At 41.3% G+C, this 17,588-nt stretch overlaps 1 protein-coding gene across 2 annotated transcripts in view; it reads left to right on the plus strand.

The window, feature by feature from the left end:
* ints10 (integrator complex subunit 10) overlaps positions 1-17,588 on the plus strand; it is a 75,622-nt gene that overhangs the window by 25,209 nt on the left and 32,825 nt on the right. For both annotated transcript variants that reach the window (XM_080193916.1, XM_080193925.1), the window contains exons 5-9: positions 5,477-5,558; positions 6,296-6,436; positions 9,084-9,255; positions 12,450-12,619; positions 15,889-16,025. In XM_080193916.1, coding sequence (XP_080050042.1) covers positions 5,477-5,558; positions 6,296-6,436; positions 9,084-9,255; positions 12,450-12,619; positions 15,889-16,025 — 702 coding nt within the window. The remainder of the gene's footprint in view (positions 1-5,476; positions 5,559-6,295; positions 6,437-9,083; positions 9,256-12,449; positions 12,620-15,888; positions 16,026-17,588) is intronic.

Below are 17,588 nucleotides of genomic sequence, written 5' to 3' on the forward strand. Positions count from 1 at the left end.
CAAATCAAATTAGAGGATATGTTACAGGATTTTAAAGGTAGCACATCAGGCTGAAGAAGAGATAGGTATTCTTGATTTTGTCAAGAAGAATGAAAACTAAAAGCCAACAGATAATGAAAAGGCTACATGAAAATGCATTAGGCCTTAGAATGAGTAATGTGAGTAGTATTGTGCCCCATGTTACAGCTGAAATAGGTGCTAGACGGGATGTAATCAGAGGCGCAGCTAGAGGGGAAGAGGGGGAGCAACCTTCCCGAGACCTGAAGTCCTTGATCCATGTACTGCAATCATGGGATGTGATACGGATGCGGGGACTTCAGGCAGCAAGGAAGGCATGCAATCTCTCAACAGGGCATGCAATCACCACGATAATTTTTCATATTGCTTTGTTTTGTTTTCGTTTTACGTTTAAAATATAAAATAATTAACACGTGTTTTTATTATGTTTTGATTTTAAATATAAAATAAAAATGTGTAATGAATTTAAAATTATTTGGTATGTGTCATGGCCCTTTTTTATGTGCTCGCTCGCTCCCCCTAACTTTAGAACCTGGCTGCACCCCTGGATATAAATACAATATGCTAGGATCCTACAATTTCAATAATTTTGTTGGGGCAGCTTGTTGAATTAGACTTGTTTTCTGGTCTATCAAATGTATGTAGGAGATCCGAGAAAAGACAGGACTTCTGAACAACTTCTTAGATTTGCTTTCATGGGGATTGGAAAAGGGTGAACAGAAGTTTGTGATTGAATAATTATTGCTTCATTTATTGGGGATAGAGGAGGGTAAGTGACTGAAGGAATTTTACATAAGTATTGGCTGTTATTGATAGAACCTGGAACATAGAACAATACAGCACAGTACAGGCCCTTCGTCCCTTGATGTTGTGCCAATTTATGTCCAAACCCAATATCAAGCTATCCCACTCCCTATCATTCTGGTGTGCTCCATGTGCCTATCCAATAACTGCTTGAAAGTTCCTAAAGCGCCCAACTCCATTATCACAGCGGGCAGTCCATCCCGCATCTCAACCACTCTGTGGAAAGAATCTACCTCTGACATCCCTCCTTTATCTCCCACCACAAACCTTATAGTTATGCCCCCTAGTAGCAGTTACTTCCACCCGAGGAAATAGTCTCTGAATGCCCATTCTATCTATCTCCCTCGTCATCTTATAAACCTCTATTAAGGCGCCTCTCATCCTCCTCTGCTCTAAAGAGAAAAGCCCCAGCTCCCTCAACCTTTCCTCATAAGACCTACTGTCCAAACCAGGCAGCATCCTGCTAAATCTCCTGTGCATGCACTGTCTCCAATGCTTCCACACCCTCCTTTATAGCGAGGTGACCAGAACTGTGCACAGTATTCCAAATGTGGTCTCACCAAGGTCCTGTACAGTTGCAGCATAACTTCACAACTCTTAAACTCAAACCCCGTTAATAAATGCTAACACACTATAAGCCTTCTTCACGGCTCTATCCACTTGAGTGCCAATATTCAGAGATCCGTGGATATAAACCCCAAGATCTCTGTGTTCCTCCACATTTCTCAGAACCCTGAATGATGATTTACTATGAGCCACTGTTTCATCTTCTGTGCTCAGTGTTTCAAGTTTACAATGCTACTTTCTGTGCAAATTTCATTACAAAATTCTTTGATGTACTTTATAACAATATAAGAACATAAAAACTAAGAACAGGAGTAGCCTATCTGGCCCCTCGAGCCTGCTCCACCATTCAGTAAGATCTTTTTGTGGACTCAGTTCCACTTACCCACTCACCATGACCCTTAATTCCTTTACTGTTCAAAATCTATCTTTGCCTTAAAAACATTCAACATGGTAGCTTCAACTGCTTCACTGGGCAGGGAATTCCACAGATTAACAACTCTTTGGGTGAAGAAGGTTCCCCTTCAACTAAATTTGCTCCACCTTATTTTGGGACTATGCCCCCTTGTTCTAGTTTCACCTGCCAGTGGAAACAATTTCCCTGCTTCTATCATACATATTCCCATCTTAATTTTATATGTTTGTATAAGATCCCCCCCCTCATTCTTCTAAATTCCAATGAGTAAAGTCCCAGTTTGCTCAGTCTCTCCTCATAAGCCAACCCTCTCAACTCCAGAATCAAGCTAGTGAACCTACTCTGCACCCCCTCCAGTGCCAGCACATCCTTTCTCAAGTAAGGAGACCAAAACTGTACACAGTACTCCAGGTGTGGCCTCACCAGCATCATGTACAGCTGCAACATAACCTTCCTGTTTTTAAACTCCATCCCTCTAGCAATGGACAAAATTCCATTTGCCTTCTGAATTACCTGCTGCACCTGTAAACCAACTTTTTGCAATTCATGCACGAGGACACCCAGGTCCCTCTGCATAGCAACTTGCTGCAATTTTTTACCATTTAAATAATAAGCCATTTTGCTGCTATTCCTACTAAAATGGATGACCTCACATTTACCAACATCTGCCAGACCCTTGTCCCTTCACTTAAACTATCTGTATCCCTCTGCAGACTTTCAGTGTCCTCTGCACACTTTGATCTACCACTCATCTTGGTGTCATCTGCAAACTTTGACACCCTACACTTGGTCCCCAACTCTTGCGGTCCCAATACTGATTCCTGAGGCACACCACTAGTCAGTGACCACCAACCAGAAAACACCCAATTATCCACATTCTTTGCTTTCTGTTAGTTAACCAATCTTCTATCCATGCAATTATTTACCTGTAATGCCGTACACCTTTATCTTATGCAGCAGCCTTTTGCGCAGCATCTTGTCGAATGCCTTCTGGAAATCCAGATACACCACGTTCACCGGTTCCCCGTTGTCCACTAGGCTATAATGTCCTCAAAGAATTCCAGTAAATTAATTAAACATCACTGCCTTTCATGAATTTATGCTGTGTCTGCCCAACAGGACAATTTATATCCAGATACTTGCTATTTCTTCCTTGATGATAGAGTTGAGCGTTTTCTCCACTACAGAAGTTAAGCTTACCAGCCTATAGTAACTCACTTTTCATCTATCTCCTTTTTTAAACTGTGGTGTTACATTTGCTGTTTTTCAGTCTGCTGGAACTGCCCCAAAGTCCAGTGAATTTTGATAAATTACCACTAGTGCATTTGCTATTTCCCCCACCATCTCTTTTTAGTACTTTGGGATGCATTCCATCAGGGCCAGGAGACTTGTCTACCTTTAGTCCCATTAGCTTGCCCAACACACCCTCTTTCCTCACCTGCCATAGCCTCCTTGTTACCAATTTTTGGCATATTGTTTGTGTCTTATTGCAGATACATTTCATGAACTCCTTCTTAAGGCTGCATTGACCTGGTTTGACCAATCAACATGTAGATTAAAATCCCCCATGACAATTGCTGTACTATTTTTACATGCATTAGTTCATAGAACCCCTACAGTGCAGAAGGAGGCCATTTGGCCATTGAGTCATAATGGCCAAATGACCATTATCATAATCATAATCCCACCTAGGTCCTAATATTGTAACCCCACATATTCACTCTTAGTCCCCCAGACACTAAGGGGCATTTTAGCATGGCCAATCAACCTAATCCGCACACCTTTTGGACTGTGGGAGGAAACCCACGCAGATGTGGGGAGAACATGCAAACTCCACACAGTGAGCCTGGGTCCCTGGCACCGTGAGGCAGCAGTGCTAGCCACTGCGCCACCCAACTATGATGTTATTATTTGGTGGCCTATAGACTACGTCTGTAGGACAGGAGAGTGTGATTGGGAGAGTTGCTTTTGTAGAAAGCTGATAAGAGCACAAAGACCAAATGGCTGCCTCCTGTCGTTAAACCATTCTGTGGATTGTGCTTTTCAGGTGAGCATTGTGGAGGTAAGTGGTTGAGGTTGTAGGTGTATGGCACTGGGAGTGAGCTGGAATAATGAAGAGTTATAGGTGGAGGGACTGTGGGGAATGAGAACAGGGTATGGTGGTGAAATAAGGAAATGTGGGAGAACGTTTAGAATTTAATAACTTGGGTAGGGTGATCAAATTGGAGAGGTAACAATAAGAGATTGAAATGGTGGTGAAGAGGATGGAACACAAAGGGGAATTTTAGGAATGGAAGTGGTGGGGAAGAAGGTGACATCAGAGCTTTGGGAATAAGTGAAAGCTGGTGTCACTGTAAGGGTTAATGGTTGTACAGGCCTTGTGGGATTAGTGTGATGGGCATAGTCACTATAACTGTGAGTGGATACTGGGATACTGTGTCAGATACTGGAAGTGACCTGACATAAAGGGAAGAAGCAATATGTGACGGTGTAGAAGTAGATGTCAAGGGAAGTGCTATAACAAGATGTAGTTTGCCAGCCTGTAGTATCTCCTTTCATGCTGCCCTATCCATTCAAATTGATATGAGAGAAAAGCAACTGAAAGAAGAAAAAGAATAGATAGAGAATGCAAGAAAAACAATATAGACATGGTTAGAAAGGGAGACATGGAAAGAGAACATGAGACGATGGACAATTAGCTGGCCCCTCATTCCAGCAAAGAAGACGACTCTGATTTGAAGGCAGAGCCCCATTTAAATTTTACAGGCAAGATGTGTAGTGCCAAACAGTCACTCTAATGCAACTTGCCTAATTGATCAGCTTGGGCCACCAGTGAAAGTTGCAGGGCCATACAGAGGTCTTTGCTGCGCCTCTGGGGCTCACAAAAAAAATAATTTAACACTTAATCGTTCCTCAGCTGCTTCTTGTTAAAGTGTGCAAAGGATGGGCCTTGGCTAGTTCTGATTTCAGTTGGCATCATAAGATTCCAGTTTGCATATTAAAGGTATCCTTCCATATTAAAAAGGGCCTAAGACCTAAAAAGAGTAGATGCTTCGCATCCCTGTGGTAGGTCCCATTCAAAATGAAGTCAGCCACATTGCCAGTGTTAAATACTCTTTGTGGCAGTTAATGTTTAGTTAACAGTGATTGATGCCAACAATCAAGCCTTAGATTCTTCAGTCTTAAAGGGGTTGAATAAGAGGGGAATCTTTTGGAGGAATATACATTTAAGAGGCTAGATGAAATAGATGAGGCTAATCTGGTATATTTGTCATGTTTCACCATGACTGCTAAACAAAGCCTTACAGCATACTGTTGAAAGGTACATTTAGGACTGAGGTTATAAAGCACTTGCTTCATAATGATTGATATGTGGCATAGTCTTCTGAGAAACATGGTGGAAGCATTTAAGAGGTGGCTAGATATTGTGTTAGGGGAGAAGATTGTGGGTTTTTATAAGAGAATGAGCTAAATGGGATGAATGGCTTCCCTCATTTGTACTGATAATTGTGTAGTTTACAGTGACCTTTGCATGTGTGATGCTGAGGGCTTTAAATACAATGTGTTAAATGCAAGACTTTTTAAGAATGGAGTTTTAGGAACTTGGGAATGTTTTTGAGTATGAATGAATTGATGTTGATAAATATTTTGGGTTTATTTTGTTTCATAAATTAGGTCAGCCTTGGTGAAACGTTATTGGAAGCTGAAAACCTTGATGACCAAGACTCGCCTGTCAACTGTTTTAGAAAGTTATTTGGTAAGAAAGCAAAGTCTTTATGAAAATGAGTTTGTAACAATGCCTGGATTGCTTTGAGTTGGAACTTGCTGATGGATGCATGGGTAAGTACACCATATGGTATGGTTTTGGGTTATCTAGATTTGTACAATCTCAGTCTTTGTTTTTGGCTTTTTGAGTTCATCACAACCAGAGTAGTACTGCAGTGCACTTTAGTGCCCCTAGGTGAGGTAAGAGAATAATGAACCAGGATCTTATTTCTCATTGCTGCTCACAATACAGTGTGCATGTGTGTGGATATTGGTCAGGCTCAGATGCGAAGCTCTTGATGTTTGCTGATGCTTGTGACAAGTGGATATATAAAGAAGTTTGGCTGGGTGAGGTGTCAGGTGACTGCTGCTCCCTGTACTATTTGAATGTCTGGCAAAATCCCTTGAGTGTATTCGTCATTCTTGGGATGTTATAATATTGTGTTATAATCCAAGAATTGAGGTCCATCATGTCTTCCTATGATTTCTGGTTTCCAAAAAATACACTTTTTAGATTATTTATTCTCCTTTAACATAAAAAGGTGTTAATAATATATTTCCTTTCCTTAAACTGCACTTTTTTTGAAGAAGGGGCAGTGTATAATTGAACTGTTTGTATGCCTGCTATTTCAAATCCAGTATAATACTTGTAGTGCCAAATGACATGAAACTTTTTTTCTTGTGGTAACATAAATGCTTCTATAACTCAGAGTATTTTTGTATCTACAGTGTGTGATGTCCTACCTCTAATTATTAATAACCCTGACGTGAGATTACCTGCAAATCTGTTGTATCAGTACCTCCACAAGGCAGCAGAGTTTTACATTGGTTATGTTACCAGATCTCCTTCATTGGAAAACCAGCATCAAGGTAATGCAATGTACTCTCCTAAGAGCTCAGTATTGCGTGATCACAGGACCAGTTGTAAGAGAACGAGTTGCTTATATAGCTGCCGGAAGGTGATCTCTTAATTTATTAATAATCAGTTGTGTAAACCTGTGTAAATAGGACTTTTACAGCACATCCAATGTATTTTTTTGCTTTGCTTCATTTAAGTATCCTTGTTCCAAGCATTATCCTCATGAAAAAAATGCACTGTCTATTAGGCATTAGCCTTACCCTATTGTTGACTGCTAGAAAATATTATTAGAGTGGCTCAGAGTGACTACCAGTGAGACATTCCACTCTGGTCACAACACCACTAGAAGAGGTCTTCTTCATGACTAACTTTGGTGAAGTTTCCATAGTCAGGCTTGTGAATTCTTTTTTGTGGACTACAGCATTTGCATCAGATTAAAGAGACTGGCATCCATGAAAAATACAAATGGTTTGCTGCTGGCTTAGAGAAACTGACACTAATCTACTCATTGTATTGTATTTAATGATCTGTCCGTTGATGCAATGGGCTGAATGGCTCCTTCAGTGTTGTAAATTAATATGACTCTGATCCACCAAATTACCCTTATCAGAACATAAGAACATAAGAAATAGGAGCAGGAGTAGGCCATCTAGCCCTTCGAGCCTGCCCCGCCAATCAATAAGATCATGGCTGATATGAAGTGGCTCAGTTCCACTTTCCTGCCTTCTCCCCATAACCCTTAATTCCCTTGCCTACCAACCTATCTACCCGCGTCTTAAATATGTTTAGCGAGGAAGCCTCAACCACTTCAATGGGCAGAGAATTCCAGAGATTCTCCACCCTTTGAGTGAAGAAGTTCCTCCTCAACTCCGTTCTAAACTGCTCCCCCCCTATCTTGAGGCTGTGCCCTCTAGTCCTACTGTCCTTTCTGAGCGGGAAGAACCTCTCCACTTCTACCCTATCCATCCCTTTCATCATCTTGTACGTCTCAACGAGATCTCCCCTCATCCTTCTAAACTCTAACGAGTACAAGCCCAGTTTATTCAGCCTCTCCTCATAGCTGAACCCCCTCAATTCCGGTATCAGCCTAGTGAACCTCCTCTGCACTCCCTCCAAGGCCAAAATATCCTTGCGCAAGTGCGGCGACCAAAACTGCGCACAGTACTCCAGCTGCGGCCTCACCAGTGCCCTGTACAGTTGCAGCAAGACCTCCCTACTTTTATATTCAATCCCCCTCGCTATGAAGGCCAGCATCCCATTTGCCTTCCTGACCACCTGCTGCACCTGCAGGCTGCATTTTTGCGACTCATGCACAAGGACCCCCAGGTCCCTCTGCACCGTAGCATGCTGCAGCTTTTCGCCATGTAAGTAGTAGTCTTTCCTACCATTATTCCTACCAAAATGGATAACCTCTCACTTGCACTCACACTTATCAGGTTAGGATAGACGTCCTGATATTTGACAAAGCTTTGACAAAGGGTCATCTGGATTCAAAACGCCAGTTCTTTTTTCTCTCCTTCCTGCAATTAAAAGAATGATCCACCATGGATGGAAAGGCTGTACTTTCCCTGTTTGCGTTTTAATCAATTAACAGACAAAAATGAGTTTGTTCCAACCCTCTGCTAGGTTCCCAAGACACAGCTGATATAAAGTCACCCACCAAGCGAAGCACTCAGAAATATTTCATAGAACAGCTGACAGAGAAGTCGTCATTGATGCTGCCAGACCTGCTGATATTTTCCAGCATTTTCGCTTTTGGCTTCAGATCCCAGCATCCGCAGTAATTTGTTTTTAACACTCCCTTCTGTTTTGTACAGCCGTTCTTTATATTCATTGTGGCTAAGATCTTAATGAGGTTTATGTGACACATGATGTTACTTCATTATCAACCTATTGAAGTTTTCTTACCCATATTTACGTTCATATTTTGGAAGATTGCTACGAGAGAAGTGGGTAGGACCTGGCAGTATGTTTGTATGTCTAAGTTTCCTCTCTGCTGATGTCAGAAGACTGACACAACTTGGCAGGAAATTTTGCCACCCCTGTTATTTTTCATTATTACTTTGGGAAAGTACCTGATTTATGCTATGACTCACTGACAATACTGCTTGACTCAGAAGTTCTTCCTTATTTGAAATCCTGGTGCCTGCTATTTCCTGGGATAATTTGATTTCATCATCCCTTTTTAACCTAATATTGCTTTTCAACTGATGTTATATTTCTTGGGCAATTAAATGGTACCTGTAATGCAGCAAAATTATTGATCATTGTTATATTGGAGACACTTTGGGTGGGGAGAAGGAGCACATTGGTCATGTTTGTATGTACTTAATATAATGAATATATCCTTTAATTTTGAGACATGCAGTCAGCCAGAATTGGCAAATTCTGGGGACTGTTTACAATCAGGAATTTGAAAAGTAATTTGTTTTATAATCTTACCTGGTAAACGAAACCTATCAGAAATGTTTTGATGGAGATGATTTGACTTTGAAATATTAAGTGGATCCTTTTGTAAGTTCTAAATGGATGGATTTTTCAGAATTAAACTAAGGAAATTAAAAGAATGATCCACGGTGGATGGAAAGGCTGTATTTTCCCTGTTTGTGTTTTAGCCAATTAACACACAAAAATGAGTTTTCTCCAATCTTCTGTTAGGTTCCCAAGACACGGCTGATATAAAGTCACCCACCAAGCGAAGCACTCAGAAATATATCATAGAAGGGCTGACAGAGAAGTCATCATTGATAATGGAACCATGGGACAGATTGTTTGAAATCATGTCTATTGTCGCAATGAGGTGTGAGTGGCAGATGGACAAATCAAACAGGTTAGAATTCTGATTGAACATTTCCACCCACTGTTTCCTGGGATAAGCATTGTAGAAAAATGCCCCAAATTACAGGCTATTGTAATCAAAGGAGGGAACTCTTTCACCTTTTATCTGATGGGGCTGATGTGGGGGGAGACTGTTTCAAATAATCTAATATAAAACTTTTAATCATTTTGTAAGATAACTGATTTCTAGGCTGTCTTCCAGCGTTGTTTAAGTAGGCTTGTCCAATGCACAGACCTCTCCATAAGGATATTTTAAGGCTGTTCTGGGGCAAGCACACTTGAATAAAATGGGGCTAAAGGGATATGGGGGTAAGGTGGGATCAGGGTATTGAATTTGATCAGCCATGATCATAATGAATGGTTGAGCAGGCTCAAAGGAGGTCAAATGGCATACTCTTGCTTCTATTGTCTATCAATGAAAGTGGATCTCCTGGGAACTCTTACCTTCTTCCTCCAATCAGTGTTAGTTATCCTCCTAGTCCCAGGTGGGGATAAGGTTGCTCCAATCAGTTTAGGACTGGCAGAATGGCCATTTGACAAAAATGAATAAATTAATATTAACTATTATTATTAACATTAATAAGTTTGAATATGAATAAACTCTAGAATCAAGCAACAAATTATTCCCTATTAACTGCACCACTGTCCTTTGTTTGGTGTCAAGTTGCCCTATCTAAATAAAAGTTGAAGACACCGAATGCATTTTTGAAATAATTTGAATTAACTAAGGTATAAATTCAAATCCGATTTCTTACTAGTACATTATGGAAATTCTGCTAGCTGCAAGGAAAGAAATGCTTGCAGCCTGACATTGTTTCCATATTCTTTGCTCCTCTGAACTTTTGTTTCTTGTTTCTCTTATTAATATTTCAATCTGCATGCTTATCCTCATTACAGCTCTCATTGTTTTCTCAAAGCACGTAACATATTCTCGAAGCTCAAAGCTATTGAACTCCTTACCTCCTTTCAGCCTTTCCTTCCTCCTTCAAGTTTCAATAACTTGCTTTAACTAATCCATATTTTCTTCCTTGTGTTGTATTGAACAGTAGTGCTCTCCCATGCCTTAGCTTCTTGACTTAAAAAAAAGTTTTGGTTAGGTCGAAGCCGATTCCTACTCCGTTGACGTGGGTAGCCATCTATAGATGTAATGATCAAAAGAAGTAGAGAAAACATTGATCTTTCAATTCAGAGTCAGTCTGTACATAGTACTGTTATTACACTGCTTTCATTCTTTCTGTGCTGACTTTTGTAGATGTAACACAAACATACGTTTATTAAAAATCAATGGTGTGACAGATATAAGAACATGAACATAAGAAGTAGGAGCAGGAGTAGACCATCTAGCCCTTTGAGCCTGCCCTGCCATTCAGTAAGATCATGGCTGATCTGAAGTGGCTCAGTTCCGCTTTCTCCCCATAATCCTTAATTCCCTTGCCTACCAAAAACCTATCTACTTATGACTTAAATATGTTTAGCGAGGTAGTCTCCACCACTTCAACGGGCAGAGAATTCCAGAGATTCACCACCCTTTGAGTGAAGAAGTTCCTCCTCAACTCTGTTCTAAACTGCATCCCCCCCCCCCTTATCTTAAGGCTGTGCCCTCTAGTCCTGCTGTCCTTTCTGAGTGGGAAGAATCTCTCTACCTCTACCCTATCCATCCCCTTCATTATCTTATACGTCACTATGAGATCCCCCCTCATCCTTCTAAATTCCAACGAGTACAGACGCAGTCTATTCAGCCTCTCTTCATAGTCCAACCCCCTCATCTCTGGTATCAGCCTAGTGAACCTCCTCTGCACTCCCTCCAAGGCCAAAATATCCTTGCGCAAGTGCGGTGACCAAAACTGCACACACTACTCCAGCTGCGGCCTCACCAGTGCCCTGTACAGTTGCAGCAAGACCTCCCTGCTTTTATATTCTATCCCCCTCGCTATAAAGGCCAGCATCCCATTCGCCGTCTTGATCGCCTGCTGCATCTGCAGACTGGGTTTTTGCAACAAGGACCCTCTGCACCATAGCGTGCTGCAGCTTTTCGCCCTTTAAATAGTAATCCCTCCTCCTGTTATTCCTGCCAAAGTGGATAACCTCACACTTGCTAGCATTGTACTCCATCTGCCAGGTCCTCACCCACTCGCTCAGCCTATCTAGATCCCTCTGCAGACTTTCCACACCCTCTGCACAATTTGCTTTTCTACTCATCTTTGTGTCATCAGCAAATTTTGACACCCTACACTCAGCCCCCTCCTCCAGATCATCTATATAAATGGGAAATAGCTGAGGCCCCAGCACCAATCCCTGCGGCACTCCACTAGTTACCAACTGCCAATCAGAATAGCACCCATTGATACCATCTCTCTGCCTCCTTTTAGACAGCCAATCCTCTATCCACGCTAACACCTTACCCCCAACTCCATGCCCCCTAACCTTCTGAAGCAACCTTTTGTGCAGCACCTTATCAAACGCCTTCTGAAAATCGAGAAACATCACATCCACCGGTTCCCCTCTGTCTACCGCACTAGTCACATCCTCATAGAATTCCAATAAGTTTGTCAAACACGACTTCCCCTTAACGAATCCGTGCTGCGTCTGCTCTATCAAACAATTCTTCTCTAGGTGCCTCACTATTTCTTCTTTGACGGATTCCAGCATTTTTCCAACAACAGACGTTAAACTAACTGGCCTACAATTCCCTGCCTTTTGTCTGCTACCTTTTTTAAACAGCGGCGTAACATTAGCTGTTTTCCAATCTTCCGGCACTTCCCCGGAATCCAGCGAAGTTTGGTAAATAATCACTAAGGCATCTACTATCACCTCTGCCATTTCCTTCAGAACCCTGGGATGCATTGTATCCGGTCCTGGGGACTTGTCCACCATCAGTCCCGCTAGTCGATCAAGCACTACCTCTCTAGTGACAGTAATCGCATTCAGGCCCTCAATTCCTACCATCCTATCTTTAATATCTGGCAAACTATTCGCGTCCTCCTCTGTGAAGACCGAGGCAAAAAACTTATTTAAGGCCTCAGCCATTTCCTCATCTCCCACCACAAAATCCCCCCTGTCATCCTCATATTGCAGCCTGAAATCTAAATCCACAGTTCAATGTGATATTGAGGGTTTTTTGTGTGTTTTTTCCAAGTATTCCAATCATCCTTGAGTTCCAGATTTTGTTCGATTTTTATCTTTCAGGAATTGTGGTGAAATTCTGCATAGGATGAAAGATTTATGCAGATATATAAACAACTTTGACGATGAGGGCCACAGGAAGTATAAGCATCAAGTTGTTTATTCTACATTACTAGTTTTCTTCAAGAATGCATTCCAATATGTCGGCAGTATCCAGCCATCTCTATTTCAAGGTTAGTTGAGGGGTTCTTAAGAAAATAACATTGTCTCAAGTAGACCAAAGTTAGAGCTCTTCTATCTACAGGACTTCCCATATTATACAGTGATATTTCACCTGTATGAAAATGCAGGGAGGAAAATAAAGAAAGCTGGTAATTGATCAAAAGAGAGAATAAATGTTTTTTAAAAAATTGTGTCACCAGGATGTGAGCATTGCTGGGTAGGTCAGCATTTATTGCCCATTTGTAACTTCTCTTCAGAAGGTGCTGATAAGCTGTTGCCTTGAATCACTGCAGCCCATATACTGGTGTTCTGTTGGCAGGTTGTAATTATTTTAAAACTGTGTGAAACAAAACTAGAAGAACCCTGCACCTTTCCAGACATCACTATATTGATCTATTGCAGAAGCGTCTCTGTTAAGTTCATCAGTTTCACAGAATTCAAAAAATTCTCAAGAGGAAAGTACAGAAAAATGTAATCTTGAACACTGTTTTATTCAAGCATGAAGAAAATAAAATTGTATAATTTATTTTAGAAAGTACAGGAAAGTCTCATTGTTCAGTACTGCTGAAACGTAACAGATGTCAAACTTTGGATCTCAATTGAGCTTAAAAACGTAGATCTGTGGTGGAAGAATTGACTTTTTAATGAAATTAAATTTCAAGCTCAATGCAGTGAATAGATGGGAGATAAGTTTGTATGCATCTGGTTCTGTTTGGATTCCAACCTTTTCTCGTCACTATTCTCCATGCTCTACCTCTACCAATCATTCTGTAGCATTAGAAGAGTTAGAGATAGTTGAGTGATGGATCATCTACCAGAAATTTTGTCTCTTTTCAGGATAAGACAATTGTCAGCCTTGCATCCTGCAAGCATATTATACAGATGAGGAAGTGGATGACTAATGCTACAGTGATCAGTTACCATTAGAAAAGCAGTGACAGAAATATTCTAGGTTTTTAAAATTGAGGTTTTGTAATTTAGTTAAGGTGCCCAAACTTCTTCACACCATCCACATTAGGGGAATTGTGAGATGCCACTGATAATTTTGACCCTGACAGGGTAGATGCCCAGGCAGCACAGTAAATGGTACTAGTGCTTGCTTTTTATGTAATTTGAAGATTGAAAACTGAGGATTTGGGGAAGAGATAATACGAGCACAACTGGAGGCTGGAAGGGATAATCCTGCCATACTTCCACCAGCATCGTTTCAGTCAAGGAGTCTCAGAACCTTTACAATAAAATTTCTTATGAATCTTCTCTTTATTGCCTGTGTTATAACAATCTAGCCATTGTGCAATTTTGATCTGGTCAGTAGTTGCCCTTTAGCCAACATCACTGAACCAAACCAACTGGTCAGTTCATTGGGATCGCACTTCATGGATGTTCCATTTGTCTACATGATCTTGTTTATTTGTTCATCTTGTAGATACTATGTACTACTGACAGTATGCACCAGTGGTGCCAGGAGTGAACTTCTAAGATGTTGGCTGGAGTGATGACCAAGTGAGCTGCTTTGTCATGGATGGTGCAGAGCCCCTGGTCAATGCTAGCCCCAAGATGTTGGTAGAAGGGGATTCAGAAATTGTCAGCCCAAGCCTAAATGTTGCCCACGACTTGCTGCATATGGACAGGACTGTTTCAGTATCGGGGGTGTCATGAATGGCACTGAACATTGTGCAATCATCAGTGAACATCCCCACTTTTGACATTATGATGGTGGGATTGTCATTGAAGCAACTGAAGATGGTTGGGCCTAGGATACTACCAAAGGAACTCCTGCAGCGATGTTCTGGAGCAGTGATGATTGGTCTCCAACATCCACAAACATCTTCCTTTGTGTTGACTCCAAACAGTGGACAGTTTTACCTGTGATTCCGACTTCAATTTTGCTAGGGCTGCTTGATATAACAGTTGGCCAAATGTTAATTGTTGTCAAGTGCAATCAATTTGACCTCACCTCTGAAATTCAGCTCTTGTTCATGTTTGGTCAAAGGCTGTAATGTGGCCTTGAGCTGAATGGCCATGGCAGAATCCAAACTGAGCATCAGAATGGAGGTTATTGGTAAGATCTGCGTCATATTGTTGATGATGCCTTCACTTTGCCATTGACTGAGTGTAGGCTGATAGGATGCAAATTAGTAGGATTTGTCCTGTTTTCTGTGAACTGGACATACCTCAGCAACTTTCCATAGATAAGCCAGATATGTTAACATTAATTGGCACATTTTGGGCAGATTTATATTGATGCTATCATTCAGCATTTATGAAAGCAGTTTATGATGAACTGCTGAATTAATTCTGAATGCTCAAAGCAAGATGACTTTTTTCTTTGTTTGTGAGCAGAAATGTCTTTTTCCTCTCAGGAAGCATTTGTTCACCCCTTTCTTCCCCTTGTGCTGTTCAGGGAGTTTCAGGATTTAGATCCAGGGATGATGAAGGACTGGTGATATATTTCAAATTAGGATGGGATGTGACATGGAAGGGAACTTGCAGGCTGTGGTTTTCCCACATGCTACTCTTTTCCTTTGAGGTGATAGAGATTATTGGTTTGACAGGTGCAGTTGAAGAAACTGGCCTTCATTAATCGAGGGTTTGAGTTTAGGAGTCGGGAGGTAATGCTGCAACTTTATAAGACCCTTGTCAGGCCTCATTTAGAGTATTGTGCACAGTTCTGGTCGCCTCACTATAGGAAAGATGTAGAAGCTATTGAGAGGGTACAGAGGAGATTTACAAGGATGTTGCCTGGACTGGGAGGCATGCCTTATGAAGTTAGGTTGAGGGAGCTGGGACTCTTTTCCCTGGAGAGACGAAGGTTGAGAGGCGACCTGATAGAAGTTTACAAAATGTTGAGAGGAATAGATAGGGTGGACTCTCAGAGGCTATTTCCCCGGGTTGAAATGGTTGCTACGAGAGGACACAGATTTAAGGTGCAGGGAGGGAAGTTCAGAAGTGATGTTAGGGGTAAGTTTTTCACTCAGAGGGTGGTGAGTGAATGGAATCGGCTGCCATCAGTGGTGGTGGAGGCGAACTCGCTGGGGTCTTTTAAAAGACTTCTGGATGAGTATATGGGGTTTAATGAGATTGAGGGTTATATATAGGTCTGTAGGTTGGTAGGTGTTGATGTGATCGGCGCAACTCGTGGGCCGAAGGGCCTGTTTGTGCTGTAGTGTTCTATGTTCTATGTTAAACCTTGCTGAGTTGCTGCAGAGTACTTGCTCTTGTTAATGCTAATGCTGTTTTATGCATATTGATTAATAGCTTAAACTAATTTTATTTTTAGCATCAAGCCCTTCCAACAACCAAGTTCCTCTTATTTTGTTGGATGACTTGTCAAATATCTATGGTGACGTGGATATCGATAGGGGTAAACACATTCATAAAAGACGAAAACTTGGAGACGGAAGGGAAAAAACACTGGTGGGTAATCTGTACCTCCTAAATTTTACATTTTTTGGAAAGTTATTCTTTTGCCTACTGTAAATGACTAGGTGTCAGACCTTTTGTAATATTATGCATGGAAACACCATCTGTAGCCATGGGTCAGTTTTCACATAAGACCATAAAATGTAAGAGGACATTAGGCTACTTGGCCCATTGAGTCTGCTCCACCATTCAATCATGGCAGATATTTTTCTCATCCCCATTCTCCTGCCTTTTCCTCATAACCCCTGATCCCCTTATTAATATGGCCCATTGAGTCTGCTCCACCATTCAATCATGGCAGATATTTTTCTCATCCCCATTCTCCTGCCTTTTCCTCATAACCCCTGATCCCCTTAATAACATACAGGTTCCACATGTATACACCCATGTCTTTCCCTCCCAACTCCAGAACTGCCTCTGTGTTATTGGCATGTTTAGTTGACATCCAATCATGGGTGAGCTGCAATTTCTTGCAGATGAACCCTGGGATGGGTGAAGCCATTGTTATCAGCACCAGCATATCTGAAGTCATCATCTTTTACTCCCGTCACAAATTTGCCATTAATTCCGTCCTCTTCTCCTGCTACTGTTTCATGTTGAACAAACTGCTTGAAACTTTTCTATCATCTTTGATGCTGAGCTCAGTTTCTGATCTCATGTCCTCTCCAACGCAAAGACTGCCTGGTTCCACCTCTATAATCACACCCATCTGGTCTTTGCTCAGCTCATCTGCTGAAACTCTCCTCTGAATCTTTGTTACTTCCAGACTCCAGACGGTTAACAATCCACTGAGCATTAACTAGCTGCTGGGCAGCCATCAGGAGTGGGGTTAAGTTCCTGCTTGCTTTTTCAGTGCACATCTGAAAGATTCTATCCAGTATGCCTACCACCTCTTTTCTCTCAATGTAGTTTCTGTATCTTTGTGCTCGTCTTTTTTTCCTTTTTGTAAGTTTTCTTTCTTCCAGTTCATCTATATGATTGTACTGTACTTTGGTTAAAAGAGAACATTTCTATAAAGGTTTTTCCAGTACTCTGTGGAAGTATTTATCTGATTTCAGTTGAGGAATTTGCTACCACTTGAACCATTCAGGAATATCCTCATGCATAGGCTGAAGGTCCATTCTTGCATGAAACATCAAACAAGGTAAACCAAAGAATCACAAACTACCCCATACCTTGTTGCCTTTCAGATAAATGTTTTTTTTCCGATTGTGCTTTCCATGTGCTATTGTAAGATTTAAACCATTTCAAATGACCAAAACTATTACAGTCTTTCTTCCCGTCATCAAACTCACTTCAACTTGTTATTGTATACAGGATGTCTGATACTCTTCATGATTTATTGTATCCAGGATAACACATGACTGTTGTGGAAGAGGGAAATTAGACAATGAGAGTACTTGCTCCTGGTTGATTGTACAGTTTAAGATCTAGAAGCTGGTTGGAAACTATTTCTTTGAGACAGGGAAAATCTGGTTAATGCAATGATATTCTAGTGTTTTAATTAGCTTCACAAAGCAGGATCTTTGGTGGTCAGTAAGTTGAGTGCAGACCTGT

The sequence above is a fragment of the Carcharhinus amblyrhynchos genome, chromosome 1 (genome assembly GCF_965287045.1).
Source record: "Carcharhinus amblyrhynchos chromosome 1, sCarAmb.v2.hapA, whole genome shotgun sequence".
Classification (NCBI taxonomy): domain Eukaryota; kingdom Metazoa; phylum Chordata; class Chondrichthyes; order Carcharhiniformes; family Carcharhinidae; genus Carcharhinus; species Carcharhinus amblyrhynchos.